Source organism: Lynx rufus, unplaced genomic scaffold, assembly GCF_022079265.1.
Source record: "Lynx rufus isolate CCGP_SWC_20201006 ecotype Redwood Valley unplaced genomic scaffold, mLynRuf1.p SCAF_10, whole genome shotgun sequence".
Lineage (NCBI taxonomy): Eukaryota > Metazoa > Chordata > Mammalia > Carnivora > Felidae > Lynx > Lynx rufus.
Window position 1 is genome coordinate 7,543,658 of NW_025814824.1, and position 19,520 is coordinate 7,563,177.

At 44.9% G+C, this 19,520-nt stretch overlaps 1 protein-coding gene across 2 annotated transcripts in view; it reads left to right on the forward strand.

The window, feature by feature from the left end:
- GLIS3 (GLIS family zinc finger 3) overlaps positions 1-19,520 on the forward strand; it is a 445,161-nt gene that overhangs the window by 366,170 nt on the left and 59,471 nt on the right. For both annotated transcript variants that reach the window (XM_047101446.1, XM_047101440.1), the window contains exon 7: positions 12,447-12,591. In XM_047101446.1, the coding sequence (XP_046957402.1) occupies positions 12,447-12,591 (145 nt within the window). The remainder of the gene's footprint in view (positions 1-12,446; positions 12,592-19,520) is intronic.

Sequence of the window (19,520 nt, forward strand, 5' to 3'; positions counted from 1 at the left end):
GCGAAATGAACATAACCTGATGTTCTGTCTTCAAAGTCAGACCCAAAACATGCCGCCGCCACTGGCTTCCGGTGTTGGTTGGTTGACTCCACAGCCCATCGGTTTTTCCTCGTTCTGCTCAGGAGAATTATTGGGGACTGCAGGAAGACATGTTTTTCGTGGCACTTTTCCTTCTCTCAGCATATACGGAGTAGTGCTTTGATGCCTCCGTTTCTAGTGGACTAAAAGTTACCAGTGCACAGCGCTCTTTGCAGAGATCTGAAGTAGCTGTAGCTTGTGCTAGCTTTCTGCAGTGTCAGAATGTGAAATTACTTCCAAGAATAGCATCTTCCCAAGGGGGTGCTCATCGTGAAGACAGATGTGAGAGTGTGTGAGAGTGGAGATAGACACGGCCGACCGCCGAGTTTGAAGCTCCTTGCAGACCTTGGGAACAAAAGTGTCCACGCTAAGGCCTCCAGATGGCAGGACATGTGGGGAAGAGAAACGGCGTCCGTGCTGTCTAGCTTAGAGGAGTGCGTGCAGCATTGGCAACGACCTGCTTCTAATCCCTCATCTTGACCCAGTGTTCTTTCTCCCCGTTCTGTCAGAAGCAACAGGACTGATCTAGTCTAGGACAGAGCGTCTGAGATGGAACCCTTGCACCACGAGTCACTGCTGGCAGCCCTCGTCATCCCCCACCCCCAAGCTTCCCTTGGACTTATGTCTGTCTAGTCTGGATTTCTGGGACAGGGTTAATTTTTTGAGAGGAGATTGGCGCTCATTAGAGTTCATGGATGGTAAGCCGAAAGACCAAGTATTGTCGGTGTGCAAAGGAGGAACGGTAGATTCTGAACATGGAAATCACTTTGGCGGGAGCTGTAGAGACTACAGGAAGCCTCTAGAAGACTCCACTTGCCGCCCGGGGTTTCACCCTAGAGAACTTCTCTGAACCAGGCCTCCTTTCTGATGACTCGAGAGAAGAGCATCGTTTCACCAAAGGAGTCAAAGGTCACATGATTCATGGACCACTCTAAGGCATATGGTCCTGGGACGAGAGAGGGGAAATTACTTTCAGTAAAATATTTCTCTGCATTGACAAAAATAACACCATGGGTGAGCTCTTACGTTGACGACATTACCTCAGGGGGAAAAAGACTCTGGAAGAATGTTAGGCTGTGTGGTGACCAGAGGAACCAGGGCCATGGCTGGTCACTCAGTCAGCCAGATGTCAGAAGATAGAAGCTATTGTCCTGCCTGCGTAGGTGGTCACCAAGGGGGCTAGGGTGTATCTGGGGCCCACTCAGCTCAAAATTTCTGTTTTCTGCTTCCCAGATACGTGCTACATGTCGAGTCTTTAAAAGCAAAGGTAGCAATTTGGATTTGTTCCCAGCCCTTCCAGATGAATGAGAGACAGGGAGGGAAAAGGTAAGGAACTAGCATTTCCAATTGGAAAGACTGCTCGTTTGGACATTCCAAGAGGCAGTAGATAAAGAGGAATCATGTTATCTGGTGAAATTTGGCATGACCAGGGACTGAGCAGTATGAGGAAATAAACTTCCCAAGTGTCTATTTTTCTTAACTTCTGTTAAGGTTTCGCTTGGCTACTTCCTGTTTTATTCCTAGTTGATCATCTCAGCGTGCTTAAACTGCTCCGCTCGTTTTCCTTTTGTATCTCGGGAAGACAGGATTTTATCTGTCTTTAGGGGCCACTCTTAAGGATAAGCGTGGATTAACGAATTCTTAGCACCTGTTAATTCATTTTTTGATTTGTTCATTGTTGACCCATCTCCCCAAACATTTACAGAGTCCCTTTCACGTGAAAAGAAGCACTATTTTAGCTTACATGAGCAAACAGAAACGTTCTGTTTATAAGGAGCTTTTTTGTCTTCTATGACACACACACACACACACACACACACACACAATTTATAAATAAGTTACTATACACTGTACGAAACTACAAGTCCCATCAAGGGTGATAGAAATTGCCCTTGCCACTTGAGAATGAACAAGTGACTTTGGGATTGGAAGACCCGGGGACGCTTCAAGGAAGAGGGCCTCGGAGAGCACGCACGATGTGTTGCAGGTTGTAGAGTCTGGCACGAAGGGGACTCCAGGTACAGGAGGCTCGTGGCCGGAAGTACAGTGGGAGACGTGGACGAGCGGTATGGAGGAGAGCGTCTGGGCTCCACGTGGCTCGCGGGCCTGGGACATGGGCCACGAGGGTCAAGCGAGAGCCAGCCTGGCAGAGCCGACGGTCGGGGCTGTAGGTGATGTTTGGTGGAGGGACCCCACAGGGCTTTGCGGGTGGGGGCCTGGCACGGTCAGCACTGAGCTTGGGGAAATTAACCCGAGTGCGGAGCACGGCTCCGGTGGGAGAACAGACAGCAGGGCCTCTCCGTGCAAATGACAGCCTTCAACTGTTACAAGCAGGCATTTTAAAAATGGTCCAAACAGTGGTTAAAATCAGCTTTAAATCTTTTTCCGACAATTCATTTTAATGCAATGAAAGGCGGGGTGGGGGGATGAGTTCTGCCGCTAGTCTCTCCCCACATTGGCTCAGCTGTAGCACAGGCAGGGGCTGTAGTCAGAAATCAATTCAAAGGGAGACAATACGGATGCGGTAAGACGGACGGGGGAAGTAATTGCTAGATAGCTGGCTGCTTTAATTAAACTTGGAGGACACTTGACTAGGAAGAAAAATGCTACACTTGGCTGGATGGGATAGCATGTGTGTGGGCACATTAGCGCACGGAGCCGCTGTCAGGGGGAGTCACGAAGCTGTGGGAGGGACAAGGTCTTCATCTTCAGGACCTCACAACCAGGCCCCGAAGGGTGAAGGAGGATGTTTTTTGGTGACATGTGAAATTCCTAATTACTATTTCTCTAATTGTCTTAAATACCCAATCCACCCTTCGGTTTCACGTTCTGCTTTTGCGACGTTCCTCCAAATGTAGTTTGAATCCACCTTAGACTGTGTCCATTTGCATATCGTTTTTCACTCAGAAAAAAAAAAACAACCCTAAGATTCTCGGTGTGAGTTTTAGAATAATATTGACTTAGGAAGAAAATGGTGCTTTTACAAACGTAGTGATACAGAAAATCCAAGCCACCTGCCTTCCTGATTTCAACATCCTCTCAAAGCTCACCCCCACCTCTGTCCGGGATTTCTAGAGAGTACTACCGACTCATAAGTGTGACATGTAGAGGTAGAAATCCCCCCTCCACTTCCCCCCAACCAGGGTTCTGGAAAGGTCTTGTTGGTTTTGATTTCTAATTTATTTTAGACTTTTCCAAGAGAATGAGAGCTAGCTGTATTCTTCTGAGATAGAATAACTTCAGGGTGATATTTGTGCGTGAAAGCTACGCTAACATCTCGATCCAGATACCGCGTGGCCCCAGACTCTGTCTTCTGAAGATGAACGAGACCCCAGGGAATTCTACCAGGTATCCCTCCCGACAACCGTAATAGCTTCTAGTGAGGAAAGGAAAGTTAACTATGTGTTACGCGAGCCACTTTCTGTGGGCCACCTCATGTCATACTGTAATAACCCCACAGAGTTGGTGTTCTCACACCCATTCTGCAGAGGATGCTACTGAAGCCTTTTGAGGTGACACATTGTGCCAAAGGCCGCACGTCAGTAGGTGGGGGAACTGAACTTTGAACTTGTGAATTTGAATTCGAATTCGAATTTGATCCATATGACCCCCATACGATACAAAAAGAGAGAGAGGGAAATACCTAAAACAATAGGAGAAAAAGAAAAATAAAGTACATGTTAAGCAGTGCTGTGGTGCTTCCACACTGGATATTAATGGAAAAAGAAACAATAGAAATTATTGAATGCTCTAAACCATGTGTTAGTGAAATACTTATCTCATGATACCTACCACCAACAACCACCTTGTAAATTATGTGGCATTAGCCACGTCTTACAGAGAAAACCGAGCTAAAGAGATGTGAAACAACTTGTTTATTGTTGTCTAACATTTCATAAGTAAGGATACGGAAGCTCAAACCCAGGTATTCTGGGTCCAGAGCCTACACTCTTACCTTTCATGATCTGTATCACAGATAAGCTGTTGTGTAAGTGGCTGTTAATGGCTTCATGTCAGTAGGGCATGTGCTATTTTTCAGAGATAACTCCCTCTGGGACTGAGATTTAACATCAATTCTGGTGCCAGCGAATACTTTGATCCCATTTGCAAATGGCACTGAAGTAGGAAATGAAGCAGCCGGCTGAGCGACAGAATCACGTAGTATACAGCCGAGAGATCCTGTCCCCCCCCCCCAATGACAACAGGGCTTTGAAGAGTCAGCATCTGAATATAAAGGACCCCCAGAAATACAGAGCTTCCCATGTGAGAAAAGACGTCGGGATTTTACTCAGTAGCAAGTTTTATCTGAGCCATTCTCTCAACTCCACAAGGACACCGAGCTGAGTTATCTTGTACACTCCTTTATCTGCTAGACCTATCATAGTTTTGGACGCATGGTAAGGGCTCGGTAAATGTGCCGAATGAATGAATGAGAGAGAGAGTGTGTGTAACGTGGAGTTTTGAAAGCTACTGATTCTTCTAGGCTGCAAGGATAAAAGTGGAGAGTCTAGAACACGGGATGTGTTTGTCCTGGTCAGACGGCTAGTTCAGTCCATCAGTACTGGGATGTCATTTACACGTTTGCACGTCCAGTTAGGTCTGGTGGTGAGAGTAAGTGGGGTGATGAGTGGAATAATCTGTGTGGGAGAGCAGGGACTGACATTTTAGGTGAGTGACTTCTGTGAGTCAGGCATTAAGTCCTTTCTGAATCTACAACTGACACAGCTCAGTGCTATCAGCCTGATTTCATAGAAGGGAAACTACACTCAGGCTAGTGAATATACCCGCCCAGGACCCCACAGTAGCTGAACCACAGTTTGTTAAACTGAAACACCCAAACTCCTCCTGCGTACGTATTCTCTTACCTATATAAAATCTATAGATGTTCAGATACACTAAACCACGGCCCCTCTCAGGGCTGAAATTCTGTGATAACTGCAGCATTTCGAGGCTTCTCAAATATTCACAGAGCCATAAAGCAGACAGTGAGCCAAGTGACTCCATGAGGTCTGCGGGAGAAGGGGAGAGGTGAGCCCCTGTGAGTGGGAATCGCGGTGAGACAGATCACAGTTCCATGGGAGGCAAAACTTTCTAATGATCAGACCCGTTGAACCCAAGTTGTAGGGAAATGAGTTGTCAGAGGCATTTAGACAAAGGCCAGGCTGCCACTGTGCTGTGCAGTATTGTTACCGGGCACTTCGATACCATGCGTTGAAATGTAAATTAATTAAAATTAAGTTAAATCACCTTAAAATTTGGTTCCTCAGTTGCACGAACCACATTTCAAGTGTCCATCGCTCACATGTGACTAGTGGCTACTAATTAGGACGGAGCTGAACTTCCATTATGGAAGCAAGCTCTCCTGGACAGCACGGTCACAGAGCGGATACGTAGGAAGATTGGACCCTGGTTCCTTTTTACTCTGAAATTCTATTTCTGTGAATAGTTTCCCTCAACCACCATTTTTGACTGAATAACCAGTAGTTTTGTTGTATCTCTACTGGGACAGATTTTTTACGTCGCTTACAAAGTGTATCTATTCGGATATTTCGGCATGTTCGTTAATCGGCCGTGGACAAAATTTTGGGCCTTTGGTGTCACTGCTAAGTAAATAGGTTACAGAAATTCAGGTGCCTAACTGGCCAGTACCTCATGTTCCCAAAGAGGTTTCTTCCAGTTCTGTTTTTCTAAGTCTTCACTATCATTTCTTTTGCTTTTGTAAATTGGTCACTCCCGAAGGAAACGAATTTGATAGCAGATTGTTGGAGATTAATTACCTATGATAGGCCAAAGCCACTTCATAAATGTCAGTGCTGAGGAATCCCCTAGGGAGAGAGTTTTTAGATTCAACTGGAAATTAATTGTAATTAATATAATAGGTTAATTCGTTGTAATTATTTTTAAGGCTTTTGGCAATGAGTTAATTCCCCAAGATCCACATTGCTCAAAGCGTCATAGAGAATGCTTGATGAGAATGTTCTGGTACTAAACCTTAACCCTCTGGAAAAATAATCCTACTTGTCTTTCCTTCTGGCTGAGTTTCTTCAGAAACATATTTTGGTGGCATTTGATTTCTGGAGAACAAAGGAATCCCTATAAGGTGATGCATAAACATGCATAGCCCAGATAGACTGTGCTCATTGGAGAACAGGAAAACAAAAGGCCTTTGATTGTGCCTCGTTTTCTTTGGAAGTATGTCTCGCTTGAGACCAACAGAATGCCTTTGCTCTTGGAATAAAATGTAATGGAACTGAAAATTGGAGAATCTGGGCCTTTTTCCCTTTCCTAATTATTTCCACTTGACTCACTTAATCTTGGACGATTATTCAATCATATCTGAAATGAGAAAATGACGGGAGTAGAATTTCCGTCTCTTGTTTCGAGAGCTTATAAACATTAACAGAATAGTCTTGAACAAAAAACAAATACAAATCACAATTGACGGTGCCTTGTTTTTATATATTAGGAAAAATCCCTGCATTGTTAGGGAAGCAGCTCAAGTTTCCAAATGTAGGAACCTTGTCAAGCCTTGATGGGTGATTTCATTATTAATGTTGAAAAACTATCATTTGGAACAAATATTTCATAATGGGAGATTGCACAGAAGCTAAGGAGCCAATTTGTTTACTTGGCACCTGGATAGGCTGAGAAAGTAAGCCCTAAAATGGGTCGTTGAAGATGAGGATCATTAATACTCCAAGACGCACAGATTGGTTTCCGAGACGCGGAGATGTCTCCTTTCTTCCTAGTATGTCCACGAGCCTTTCTCCATGAAGAGAAAGACGCATGCGTGCAGTCCTAAAAATCGCTAAGAGCCGGATCAGGACTCCATCTGCAATAATAATACTTCCCGACAATCAGCACTGTCTAAAGTTGAAGCTTCCTGCCAAGATGAAGTAAGTTGCCCACTACCGTAAGGAGTCAAGCCGAGTCTGAGAGCCCCTTAGCCAGGTTGCAGTGGGAAGTCACGCGTCAGACGAAGGTTTGGCCCCAGGGACACATGAGGCCCCTTGGATGCTGAGTATTCTTGTAAATTAGACTCCCTGGTCATGCTTTTAGCCTTATGGTAAAGGCCCAGAACACCCCACTTTCAGTAATCATCAGTTTACCATACCCCCAGGGTGTGGGCAGAGCAGGCATTGGAGAGGAGGAACAGGTGGGCACCCGAGCCTCCTTTCAGTGCTGCTGATGGGCTGGTGCATTCCTGAACCAAATCAGATGAATTTGGGGGTGTCCACTAAGTTGGGTGCTCCTGGAAGCAGACTGTGGGCCAAGGGCTGGGGTGCATGAGTTCTTAAAGGAGTGCTCCCGGGAGAACCTAGCAGGGATGGGGAAGGGAAAGGGGCTAGGCAGGAGCTCTAGAGCCCCATAGGGGGTTCTGGAGCACAAATTATGCCTCAAAGTTTGCCCCGCTGAGAGACAAAGGAGCACACGTCAGCCATTCATATGTGTGTTTGGGGTGGGGAGTGGTCTGCCAGCTGTTGGCCGGAAAGTACACGGAGACCAGGGGATGGGGACACCAAAGCTGGGGCAGGGGGTCAGCACAGGGCTAATCAAAGGGATCAGGGGGCGGGATGGACGTGGGCCAAACATCATCAGCCTTTCTGCTATAGTTACGATCATCTGTGTCTTTCCAGATCCTCCATCATTAGGGGTAACTGAGACATGGCCACATCGTATTTCCTAGACACACGCACACACCACTAGAGATCATAACCTCCTTTAGACGAAGCGTTGTGTCTCATTCTCACAGACCTAGTCCTCACCGAATGGTCTGCCCCGACACCGGCTGTAGGGTTTCCAAAGTGTAAAAGGGCAGCCAGTCAGCCAGGTCCTCGCGGACTTCCTAACACAATTGTGCAGATGGAAGTCGTCACAGGAAACAAAGCCCCAAACACATGTCCAGTCGCAGGATTGTTGAAAGCAGGTCCTGCAGCTGTCCCTGTACCATGGGAGGCAGTGTGGGCCGGCCTGGTCGTGAGAGGCTTCCTTCAGGCAGCTAGCCAGAAACCGGGGCTTGGAGAAGTTACACTGGGGGGAGGAAGGCCAGGCAGGAGGAGGGAGCAGCCATGATAGATGGGCTATTTGCAGACAGCAAGGCCGTGCTCTGCCTACTTCTCTCCTTCTAGAACTCTCTTCCCCTTGATAGGCACTTAGCTCATTTCCCCAGCTCCTTCAGACTCGAATATATCTTCCCAGTGAGGCCACAGTCCCCGTACATTCCCATTCCGGCCCAGTGCAGCTGCCCTTACCCTTTTCTCTTTTTTTTCTATAGCAGTTGCCACCTTCTGTTCGATTTACTTATCTGGTTAGTTTGTTTACCATTCACTGCCTCCAGAATGGGGACTCCTCAGGAGGCCTGTTTGTCTGCTTCGATTGCTGATGTACGTCAGGCCACTAGAATGGTGCCTGGCGTGTGGTTGAGGCCCAAGAAATATTTTTCCAGCGAATGAACGAGAAGGATCAAGACAGGCAGTGGCACTCTGGAACTAAGGGGTGTTGGTTAGGGCAACGGAGTTGAACGACTCCAGGAGTGCCTTTCACATTCTGTGACGTAAATAGAGGTCCCTTGGTTATGAGACACAGCAGGCCCTTAAAGTAGACGAATTGATGATTAGTGGGTCACATTCTACTTCTTTCTGTAAAGATCAATAAAGTTTCCATAAAGGGCAAGTTCTTTGCTATCTCCTAAGGATAGGTGATTAGACTGTAATGAAAAATTTTCTTAACTTTTTTTTTTTGTTTTTACTCCTGTGAAAGAAGATAAAAATCCGAATTGTGTTTAAGACCCACACCTCATGTAACCATTGCTTATTACGTGGTCTCAAGGGAGACATAATAAGCAGCCGTCACGTGAGGCACGGGTCTTAAAGACAATTCGGTTTTTAGGATTCCTTATTTCTACAACTCATTTCCTCTTCCCTTAAACAGAAAGGTCTCAGCTCCACTCATCAGGATTCGTAGAGACCAATGGTTTTGAAAGCCTGGTCCCTAGACCAACAGCGTCATCACCACCTGGGAACTTGTTGTAAATGTACCCCAGCTCTGTGGTGGGGCCTACAGGTGGTTCTCATGCACGCCCAGATTGGAGAACCATAGTTAGACATCATCCCTCATTGGAGAATCTCTTTCTATCTTCTTTACGTTCCTAGCAACTAAGAAGATGCTGAAATATACATTGTGTAATTTGTCTTATATAAATAGTTGGGTTTCTTACTCTGAATATAAAACTTTTATATAGAATGACAGCCTTCCCAGGAGCTCGTGCTATACCTCCCTGCCTCACCCATTAGATAATCCCTGGACTAGAGAACGTTTAAGAGACTTAAATAATCCAGAAGGGAGAGAATAATACTAACCTTACATATCGTTGCTGTGTTTCTATGCATGTGGTCTTCCTTTGGAAATTACACATAAGTTCCTCAAGGCTTGTTCAATTTAAGAAGCACTTTCTAGAACCATGCCTAATCCCAGAGAAAACCAAATTAACGCTCCCCACAAAGTCATGTGGAATCACACTCTTAGCAACTACGAGTACGTGTTGAAGCTAAGGAAGAGTTGCCTGCCTTTGACTCCGGGAGTGTCCGTGGCCATGAAATTTTTTGGAAAGACCGAATTGGTAGTGATAACTACAAAACCCTAGAGTAATAGAAAGCAGAGAGAGGTTCATGTCTGTGCTTCATAGAACATGTGGGCCCCAGATCACGTTGTAATGATGAAATGTAAATTAAAAGTGATCACCAGAACTCATTCGAAGCCTGGATTTTTTTCCAGTTTTTCTTACGCAGCATGTGTTAGGTTAGTACCAAAATAACAAACATACCTTCCAAAAGCCCTAAGAGGGTTAGCCACTAATTCAGACGGTCTTGGTCAGAGATTCCAATGTAGCAAAGCTGAGGAAATTATAATGCAATTACGTCTCGTTCACTACATGTGTTAAATGCTCTTTCTCTGTACTCGGGGTCACGATGCCATTTGTATATTCTTGGACTAAGACCTGGACATATGTTTGTCTCTTTATGAAGCTTGCTGAGGTCCAAGGAATGCTGAAGTTACTGCCTAGCGACTTACTGATGTTTCGTGTGCGTGTCTGGTTTTCTTTCTGATCAGAGTAGTAGTTAACCAGCTCTCCAGATGAAAAAAGGCCCAGTTTGTAGCATTTGCCAATTTCCATGGTGTAAATATTCTCAACCTGACCAAGTTCAAGCTCGAAGTTTGACATCATTGCCTGGACGGTTTGGGAAAGATACACACGAACAGCTCTCTTAGATGGGTGCAAGCCAGTTCTAACTCATCATCGGAATGTAGAAAACTTGGAAAGCGGAGGAAAGGATTAAACAAACAAACAAAACAGAGGAGGGGCGCCTGTGTGGCTCAGTCAGTTAAACTTTATTATTTATTTAGTTATTTTTGAGAGAGAGAGAGAGAGAGTGCAAGCAGGGGAGGGGCAGAGAGAGAGAGAGAGAGAGAGAGAGAGGGAGACACAGAATCTGAAGCAGGCTCTAGGCTCTGAGCTATCAGCACAGAGCCCACAGCGGGGCTTGAACTCACGAGTGGCAAGATCATGATCTGAGCCAGTCAGATGCTTAACCGACTGAGCCACCCAGGCACCCCGGTAGTTCTCCTTTTTTAAATGTTTTCTTCCTATCAAGGGCTGCGCAGTGAGGCAATCTCTGTGTGCTTCCTGCCCCACTCATTAGGTAAGTTCTGGACTAGAGAATGTTTAAGAGCCTTAAATGATCTGGAAGGCCCTTTCCTGCTCTAGTAAACATATTCCATCTCTCCCCACTTATGTCCCTGGTTCTGTCTTGTTTCCCTTCTCCAAGACCCAAGCTGGTGCCGCTCCGGTCTCACTCTTCTCTGATGATCCAGGCACCCCAGGGCCGGTGGGTTCTTCCCTGACGTATCTTCAGGGCTCAGTCCCTCCCCCTTTCCCAGGCTCCTTTCCAGAGCCCTCTCCAAGAGGCTGTCTACCTAAGGTCGCTGTCCTTCCTATCCACAGTCTCCCTTCTCTGCATATTGGTCTTCCCCACCAGCAGTGCCCCCTGACATCGTGGATTTTCCGGGTTCACTCTCGAGGAGAAGCTCCATACCAGTACTCCCAGAACCTAGAGGAGCAGCTGACACTCGATAAATACTTGTTGGCTGAGTTAGTGTACTTCAACCCTAGATCTGAAGGTTTAGTTCTGTCTTGATAAAGGCAAAATGAATTCATATGCTCTCTTTAAACACGGAAGATGCTATTCTCAGTATATGTAACAAATATAGTTCTATATTTTTAAGGTTTTATGTCTTTATAGAAGCAGAGGTTTGTATTTTTCCTGTTGCTAAACTTCTTGTTGTGATTTTCCCCATTCAGATTACACTCCCAGAATTCTTTTTCATAAAGAGATCAGATAATTTTTCACCTATTCTTTAGTCTTAGATATTTTGCCTTTATTTAAAAAAATTTTTTTTAATGTTTATTTTTGAGAGCAAGAGACAGAGTGTGAGCATGGGAAGGGCAGAGAAAGGGAGACACAGAATTCAAAGCAGGCTCCAGGCTCTGAACTGTCAGCACAGAGCCCCACATGGGGCTCAAACTCACAAACTGTGAGATCATGACCTGAGCTGAAGTCAGAGGCTTAATCTACTGAGCCACCCAGGCATCCCTGCCTTTTTTTTTTAAACATATAACTCTTTAGTATGTAAAGAAGTATTTTGCTATTATGATTAAATGAAGATCTAAATTGTGGTGCCTTATTTGTGTGTGTGTGTGTGTGTGTGTGTGTGTGTGTGTGTTTGTTTGTTTGTACATGTGCAACTCACTGTTGGGTTTTTATTGCTGCTAATGACGTTAGTTTTCCTTTGAATCGTGCTCCATAATATTTTAAAATTTAACCTACATATTTTCTTCTCGTGTAAAATCTGTAGGCACCAAATTTCATTGGGCGTTTCTCAGTTATCTCTGAGATATTTTCTTGGTCATACCTCTTTATTTTAAAAGCACCTTCCAATCTGGACCAAATATACTTGAGTCTGTATTTGTTATCACTACAAGTTCTGATAAGATACAGACCAAATAAACGGAAATATAATTGGAAGCTGGGTTCCCAGAAGTAGAAACACATCAAAGACCGAAGTCAAATCTGCCTCTAAGCTGCATACTTTTCCGGAATCACCTGCCAGGTGTTATCAGCCCTGGAGAAGTCACCATCCTATTGACTCTCTGTTAAGCCCAATGGCTGACCCACGGTTGTTGCTATTTAATAAATATATGTGTGCTGAATTGCATCACATCGAACCTTAGGGCACGATGCCTTTGCAGGGAAGTGTTCCTAGGAACGGCTTTCCTTTCTCATCTGTCTTCTGTTTTCTCCTTCTCCTAGTTGCGGTCCAGCACAGAGCTACATCCCGACCTGCTCACAGATTGCCTCACCGTGCAGCCCCTGCCCTCGGCCACTTCCCCTCGAGATGCCGCTGCCGACAGTGCGGTGGGACGCTCCCCGGGGCCCGGGCCTGACCTCTATCCAGGTAACGAGGGCCGGCCGAGGCCACGGTCACTGTCCTCCCCCAGGCCCTTCCCTCTGGTTGAAAGGAATGCTCACATGAGAAAAATTCTCCTAAGATCATCTGTATTTTGCCTTATCCAGGGGCTCCACGTTGCCCCCCACCCCTGCTCCCCATCTGATTCCTGAGCTGAGCTGGAAGCAGGCTGTTTTTTCTCATAAAGAAACACAGTAAAATAATGCATTAGCTCTTTTAGTTCTGGACATCTGCCAAAAGTCCAGGGCACCCAGCTCTCCCAGGTATCTTAAATTTATTAACTTGACTCAGACCCAAAGTAAAAGTCCCCCCCCCCCCCCCCCGCTGTAAGCAAGTAACACGCTGCATGTGGATTTCTTAATGGAACAGTTATTGTCATCTTTGCATTTCAAAAGGAAGCCCCAGGACTCTAAGAAGAATTTCACATCAGTAAGCCGCCCTTTAAGAATGGTTTGTGGACCACTGGGATGGGGGGGGGGGTAGGGATGAGACGGCCCTCCCAGCCTGGCGTCCTTCTGCCTGGGCTTGAATGGTAGCTGACTCCACATTTGGAAACTTTCATCTACGTAAGGAAAAATAAGAAAGGATTAATATGCCATAAGGAAGTTATTTGTTTCCGTTTACTTTGTTCGCCTGGATTTTTGTGCATTTTCCACTCTCTGTAATGATGCTGTACCTGTGCAAACTAATTGGCTGCCATCCCTCACACGTGGAAAGCCCTTGCTGTCATGCTATGAATATGAAAGCGAAAGTTCCCCCGTCCCACCTTCCAGACAATGGGGATTTTCTATTATCTGTGGGTCACAAGTCCCATAGCCACCCCCATCTGATTCTGGAGCCAGGCTTTGGCAGAAAACTGGTTTTTTTTTTTTCTTTTTAAAAGTACTCATAAGCCATAAAGAATTAAGAACTTACTGATGCGTGACTGTAGGCTAGGAAAAGCCATGTTTGTAGGACTTTTTCTTAACTGGATAGTTTTCAGTTGATCCAAATTCAGGGCAAAGGGTGTTACGCAAATACTTGGAGAGGGTCCGTCTTCAGGACATTCTTAATGTTGTCCCATTGTTGGTGGCCCTTTATCAGCTGCTCTGGGTACTTTCTCTTAGAGAAAACAAAGCCTCTGCTATTTGAGGCCCTAGGAGATCTGAGGGGCAGACCCAGTCTTACAGACATTTCGGCTACAGGTACATAGAAACACATGAAATACGCCAGAGTACAGTGTTATCAACTCATATAAATATTTTGTGTTAGATATATACATGAGAAAGCGTGACTCGTTTTTGTTTGCACATATGTCTGTTTGATTTGCCAAATATTTGATATAGGAACATTTATTCTAGCACATTAAATTAGCAACCAGTTTATGACAGGCTACATAGCAATTCCTAGTCCCTCAGTCCATAAATCCATGACCTTCGAAAAAGACCTGGGACCCCATAGTTAAGAGTGGAAGCCAACCGGAATCGATTGAAAAGCAGGCCCAACATCCACTATGGAGAGTTGATGGTAATGGGCTAGTCTCACTGCATTTAACTTGGAAATGGGTTTGGGAAGCCATGATATCTCTATCTTTGGAAAACAATAGTACCTTTGCCCTGTGTGGCGTCTAGGATATGGCTCACTTTCCAAACGGAGGAGGCACGTTTGTCTTGATGTGTGTTTTGTATGTCTGGGAGTGTGGTTAAAGTTGTTTTTTTTTTTTAAAGATTTGTGTTGAACCAGCTTCGTCGCTCCAGACAGATTTCCTTTTTTTTTTTTTTTTTCTTCCTCCTGACACTTTTCCGTGTGTGGTCTTCAAAACGATTATGAGCTCCCAGCTTTGAGCCCCCAGCCGTGGCGGGCAAGCTTCCGTGATGGGCATAGGAACCCGAGCTGCCATAGTATCAACAGAGCATCTTCTGTTGACTTGAATTTTCTGTGACTCTGGAGACGTTTGGAACAGGCAGGTGACCATCCGGCTTGAACTGTGTTCTTGGAATTTTGCTCCTGGAGTTAGTGCACTGCCGTGAAAGTTTATGCCCCCTCCTTCTCCCTTCATGCCTGTGTCCCTCGGGTCCTACTTTACTTCCTTTGTTCTCGCTCTTTTGAAAAATTGATGAAGTCTTCTGTTTTGCTGAATACACAGCAAACCCAGAGCAGAACAAAGCAGGAGGGAAAACCACACAAGGAAAATGTTAAACCTCCCTGAAAAAAAGTGCTAGAAATGCACGTGCCAGGAGTGCATGTTCCTACCAGTTTCAAACCTGTACTACAGATCTGTGGAAAGAAGCCAAACAATGAAAAATGCCAAAGGAAACTGAAGCTGTTCATCAATTTGTTTCGCGTAAACTCCTAAGTGTTAAGGGAATTTGACAAAGATAAAGACTTGGCTAAATGGTGAAAGCCCTCGGAGCCCTTCCTTTTACATTCTGTTACACAAAGTCGAGAAAATATTTGTTTAATGATTGTTAAGCACTCACAATTCCAAGTGCTAGTAACGTGATGTATCAGAAAAATATTTTGAGGGAAACCTGTTGAATACGTATGGATGTAGGATCAGAAGCAGTTCAGCAGTGAGCACCAGGATTTTCTAGAAGCCACAAGACTGAGGACTCAGTTTGCAGAAGTCATGATTTGGAAATGGACCTTTGTACTGGCTTAGTAAACAACCATCTGTGAGATTCCGAGAGAGGGATGGTTTGCAGAGCACTAAGGACAGGAAAGGTGGCAGTTCTCACACCTGCAAATCTTACAAGTCTCCTAACATGTTGGCTTCCCTTATTGAGACCGCGTTTCCAGAGAATGTGATTGGAAAGGATTTCCAGAAAAGGCTTTTATTTCCGTGGAAGGAAATAGCGTTCCAGGTTCAAGCAGCCAAAACATCGCTTGAGTTCACGCTGAGGACTACTTTCACTTGAGGCGTTTACTTGCCTACTATCCTGAAAATCCCGGGGTCCCTGGACCTGATCCTGAGCCAAGCTGAGAGCAATCTTGTGACCTAATGGGAAGGCCGGGACAGTGATGAGCAGTTCTCAAGGATGGCTCCCTCACCTCTTCGGCCCTGTTGTTCAGAAGTTCTGTGCCCTAGATATCTAGATAATGCTTCAGGCTAGCCTATACATTTAGGTAATTTAGCTGATAATCTGAGGGAGAAGTACTTCACAGCCAGTAGATCAAGGGGTGACTGCCACTTCCAAGGCTTAATGCCTGTGAAGAAGGTCTCGTCAGCTTCCTCCATGAACTCATGAAGCAGAGGAATGCACGAATAACGAGTCGGCAGCACCATGGACAGCCGGGACCACTGCCTGCTCTTGGCTGAGAGTCTGTTCACTAACCAAGCATGCTGTTTGGCGGGTGATCTGTACCATAGGTGGTCACCAAGCTTATGGCTCCTTCCAGATCGAAACTGTACTACAGATTCAATGAAACGTGGTCTTTGCCGATGGCCTGAGCCATAAAGACACCGTAGAGGCCAGTGTGGTTGAGGTGTTTGAGTCCCATGGAAATCACCCATCGAGTGAGGAACTAATGCACCTAGAGCAAGGAAATATGCAAGAATGGTGGGATTTTATTGGTACCACTAATACTGAGATATAAAATGATCGGGGCGCCTGGGTGGCGCAGTCGGTTAAGCGTCCGACTTCAGCCAGGTCACGATCTCGCGGTCCGTGAGTTCGAGCCCCGCGTCGGGCTCTGGGCTGACGGCTCGGAGCCTGGAGCCTGTTTCCGATTCTGTGTCTCCCTCTCTCTCTGCCCCTCCCCCGTTCATGCTCTGTCTCTCTCGGTCCCAAAAATAAATAAACGTTGAAAAAAAAATTTAAAATGATCCTGTTTTAGAGCTTGCAAGTTCTTCTGAATTTTTAAAATTTTGAATGCAACGTTAGATTTTTCAGGAGGATATAGAAGTGCGATGCTCAGATATTATAGGGAATTATTGAAGGAAAAATAGGCTTATTTTAGGGCAGGAATTTTGAAGTCATATATTGTCATTCCCTTCCCCTCACCCTTATTAAGGGGAAATGAAGCCTTCCCGCTCACAATATCACCACATTTTGTAATAAATAGCACCATAAGAAATCCATGCGGGATTTGACATACTTCATGAAATGGTTAATGTTGTATTTTAATGTGATTTTATGGTATATGTTTTAATACCTTTTCTGTATTCTTAGGTTGAATATATTTGCTATCTCAGGACAGCTTACAGAATTGTAGGGGCTAGAAATATTTTTATAGGAAAGTGCCTCGTACAGTCTACTCTCAAAAAGTGGTTGTTAACTTAGGGACTTTATTAGGAGTTCTAAATTGACACACGAATTTCCCAATGGGTTAAACTTTACAGAATTGCAAAGATCAAATAACATGATCTATATAAAAGCAGGCATAGAGCATTATAAAAAATGCAATAGATATTGCTTGCACGATCTTCAAAAGCAGTGATTTGCTTAGAATTCACCAGAGGTGAAAAAGGGACAGAATGACTTGGACCCAGCAGTGGACAGAAGGAGGTGGACACTGGGGTTACAGAAGTGATTTAAAGGGAAACATTTGGCAGTGTCTTTTCCGCGTCTCTTCTGACATTGCCTTGAACTGCTCGTCAAACTCTTGTATTGTTCTTAACATCCCACACATCTGTGGTTTATCTACCAAGTTGGATTGGAAAATCCGTAACGGTAGGAGCAAGCCTCGCTCTTCTCCGTTGCAGGCAATGACAGCATTAACCTGTAGATTTCACCTTCCCTGGCCCTGAGCCAGTCTGTTTATGTGCATTAGGTCACCTGGAAGACCCGTGAAAATACAGATTTCTGAGCCCCACCCCCAGAATTTCTGTTTCAGTAGCTCTGAGCTAGTCCCAAGAATTTGAATTTCTGCTGGGGATTTTTAACAAACTCTCAGGCGACACTGGGTCCTGCTTGTCCAGGAACAACACTTCGAAAACTATTGCTCTGGGTCATGAAATGTGGGAGTGTTATAGCAGAATATAATCTCAGTTTTGACTGGTGGAAGTTACAATAAGAATTGCCCATCATTAACTAAATGGAGAGAACCTTTCACAGTGTCTAGATAGTTAGTATACCAAATTACCACGAGGTACAGTTGGAAATATCTTACAGTCTTATATATCAGTTACATGTCAGTAAAGGTGAAACTTTAAAAAATAATAATCTTAAAATTTACGCATGAAAACCACGTGATGGAAATCTGTCCACAAAAGACAGTTTAACATATAGGTGATATGCCATATATTTGCAATGATAAATAGAATAATGCTTCTCTGGAACTTATGATTAAATACTTACAAAGATAATACAACTGAATCAAATAGTGAAAAAAAAATTGCCCCAAGTATATATTTCTGTTTCTCATTAAGGAAAATCTATCAGTGGATATTAAGCTCGTCTCCCCCCACCCCCACCACTGTTACAATGGCATTACTCATATTTTGATTAAGAGTGAGATCTTGTAACTGCTCAACTGAAGAAAATTAAAATTCTGATTCCCAGCCAGCACAGGGCACATTTGTATGTATGCAGGCTAATGTTAATGACTTTATATGTTTGCAAGCTGCTTAATTTGGTGCTTCCGTTTTCCATATCCACTTACTCCCTTGTATTGATGTTAGTTTTTCACGCAAGATTAAGCTGAATTATTCAGTTTTATAATACGTACAGGTTTTTGCTGTAAAATTATTTTGTGTGGATGAGCAAAAATAATTCCACACCTCGTGGAGGAAAGGAAAGTCGTGACGCTGGGTTGGTTGTGGCTTTATCCCCATTGAACAAAGTCTTGGTTGTCTTTATACTACTATTTCTTCTTTTCTCATTCCATGTTATTTTGCTGGCATTCAAATGGGTGTGAGAAGGAAAGGTTGTGTTTACTTCGAAGTGTACCCACAAATAGGTCTTAGGAGACGGATGCAGAGGGCAAGACGGAGAATTCAGGATAGAATTCCTGGAATGAGGAGCTCATTAGCTTTGCAGTGAGGAAGGCTTGGGCCCAACTTCCGGGTCTGAAGTCCTGACCTTCTGCTTCAAATGAACCTTCCGAGGAAAGAGAGGAACGGGTAGACCTGTCTCTTTCCCGTGAAGAATAAAGAAAAAAGGAAGGCGGGCCTTTTCCGGGTGCTTGTAGTCGCAGTGAGAGTTCATTTTTTTACACTTGTCTTAGCCCTGAAAATAAATGTGAATAGCATAAAACTCAAAAGTGAAGGACATTACTGAATCAGCTTGGACATTATTTGCCATGTTTTACTGTTAACAAAAGAAGAAAACATCTTGCAGGCACTGCATAAAGAGAGTAGTTGTGGAAACGACTCGTTCCAGGTGACCAACAGCCGTGTCTCGGAAGGCTGGCTTTTATTGTATCTTCCTTAATACTGTCAGAGAATGATCTGCCCCACTCAGGCGCCCTGGCCATGACTCACACCGTCAAGGCCGCCTTAACAGCCCGCCTTGACTTCTCAGAAGTTTCAGCTTCCTCCTTAGCCTCTTAACTCAGTTTTCCCACTACATTTCAAGGCTGTGCTAGCTTCATTCACGCTCATGACACCATTTCTAGTGGCTGCCTCGGCCTCAACCTCTTCAACTCCAGCCCAGGTCTCCGTGAATTTAGCTGCTCCCGTCTTGGCTTCTGCTCTGTCCAGCAGCTCTGTTAACGCCCACTCACACCCTCAGAAGTTGAGTTTTACAGTCTTCCCTGCAACCTTTCCCTGGGGATTCCATGAAAGTCCTGCTTCTGCCTTTGGGGAGGGGCTGTTGGTTCGCTATTCAAGGGAAAAGGGGAAAGGCTGTCGTCAGCACGCATAGGAGCTTGCTCCTCAGACTGGCCCACAGGGATGCTTGTCACATTTTTCTGAGACAGGGATGCACCTCATGAAAAATGTCATGTGTCAGCTGCCCCTGAAGACGTTCTGATTGGTAAGGTAGCGATCTCAGGTC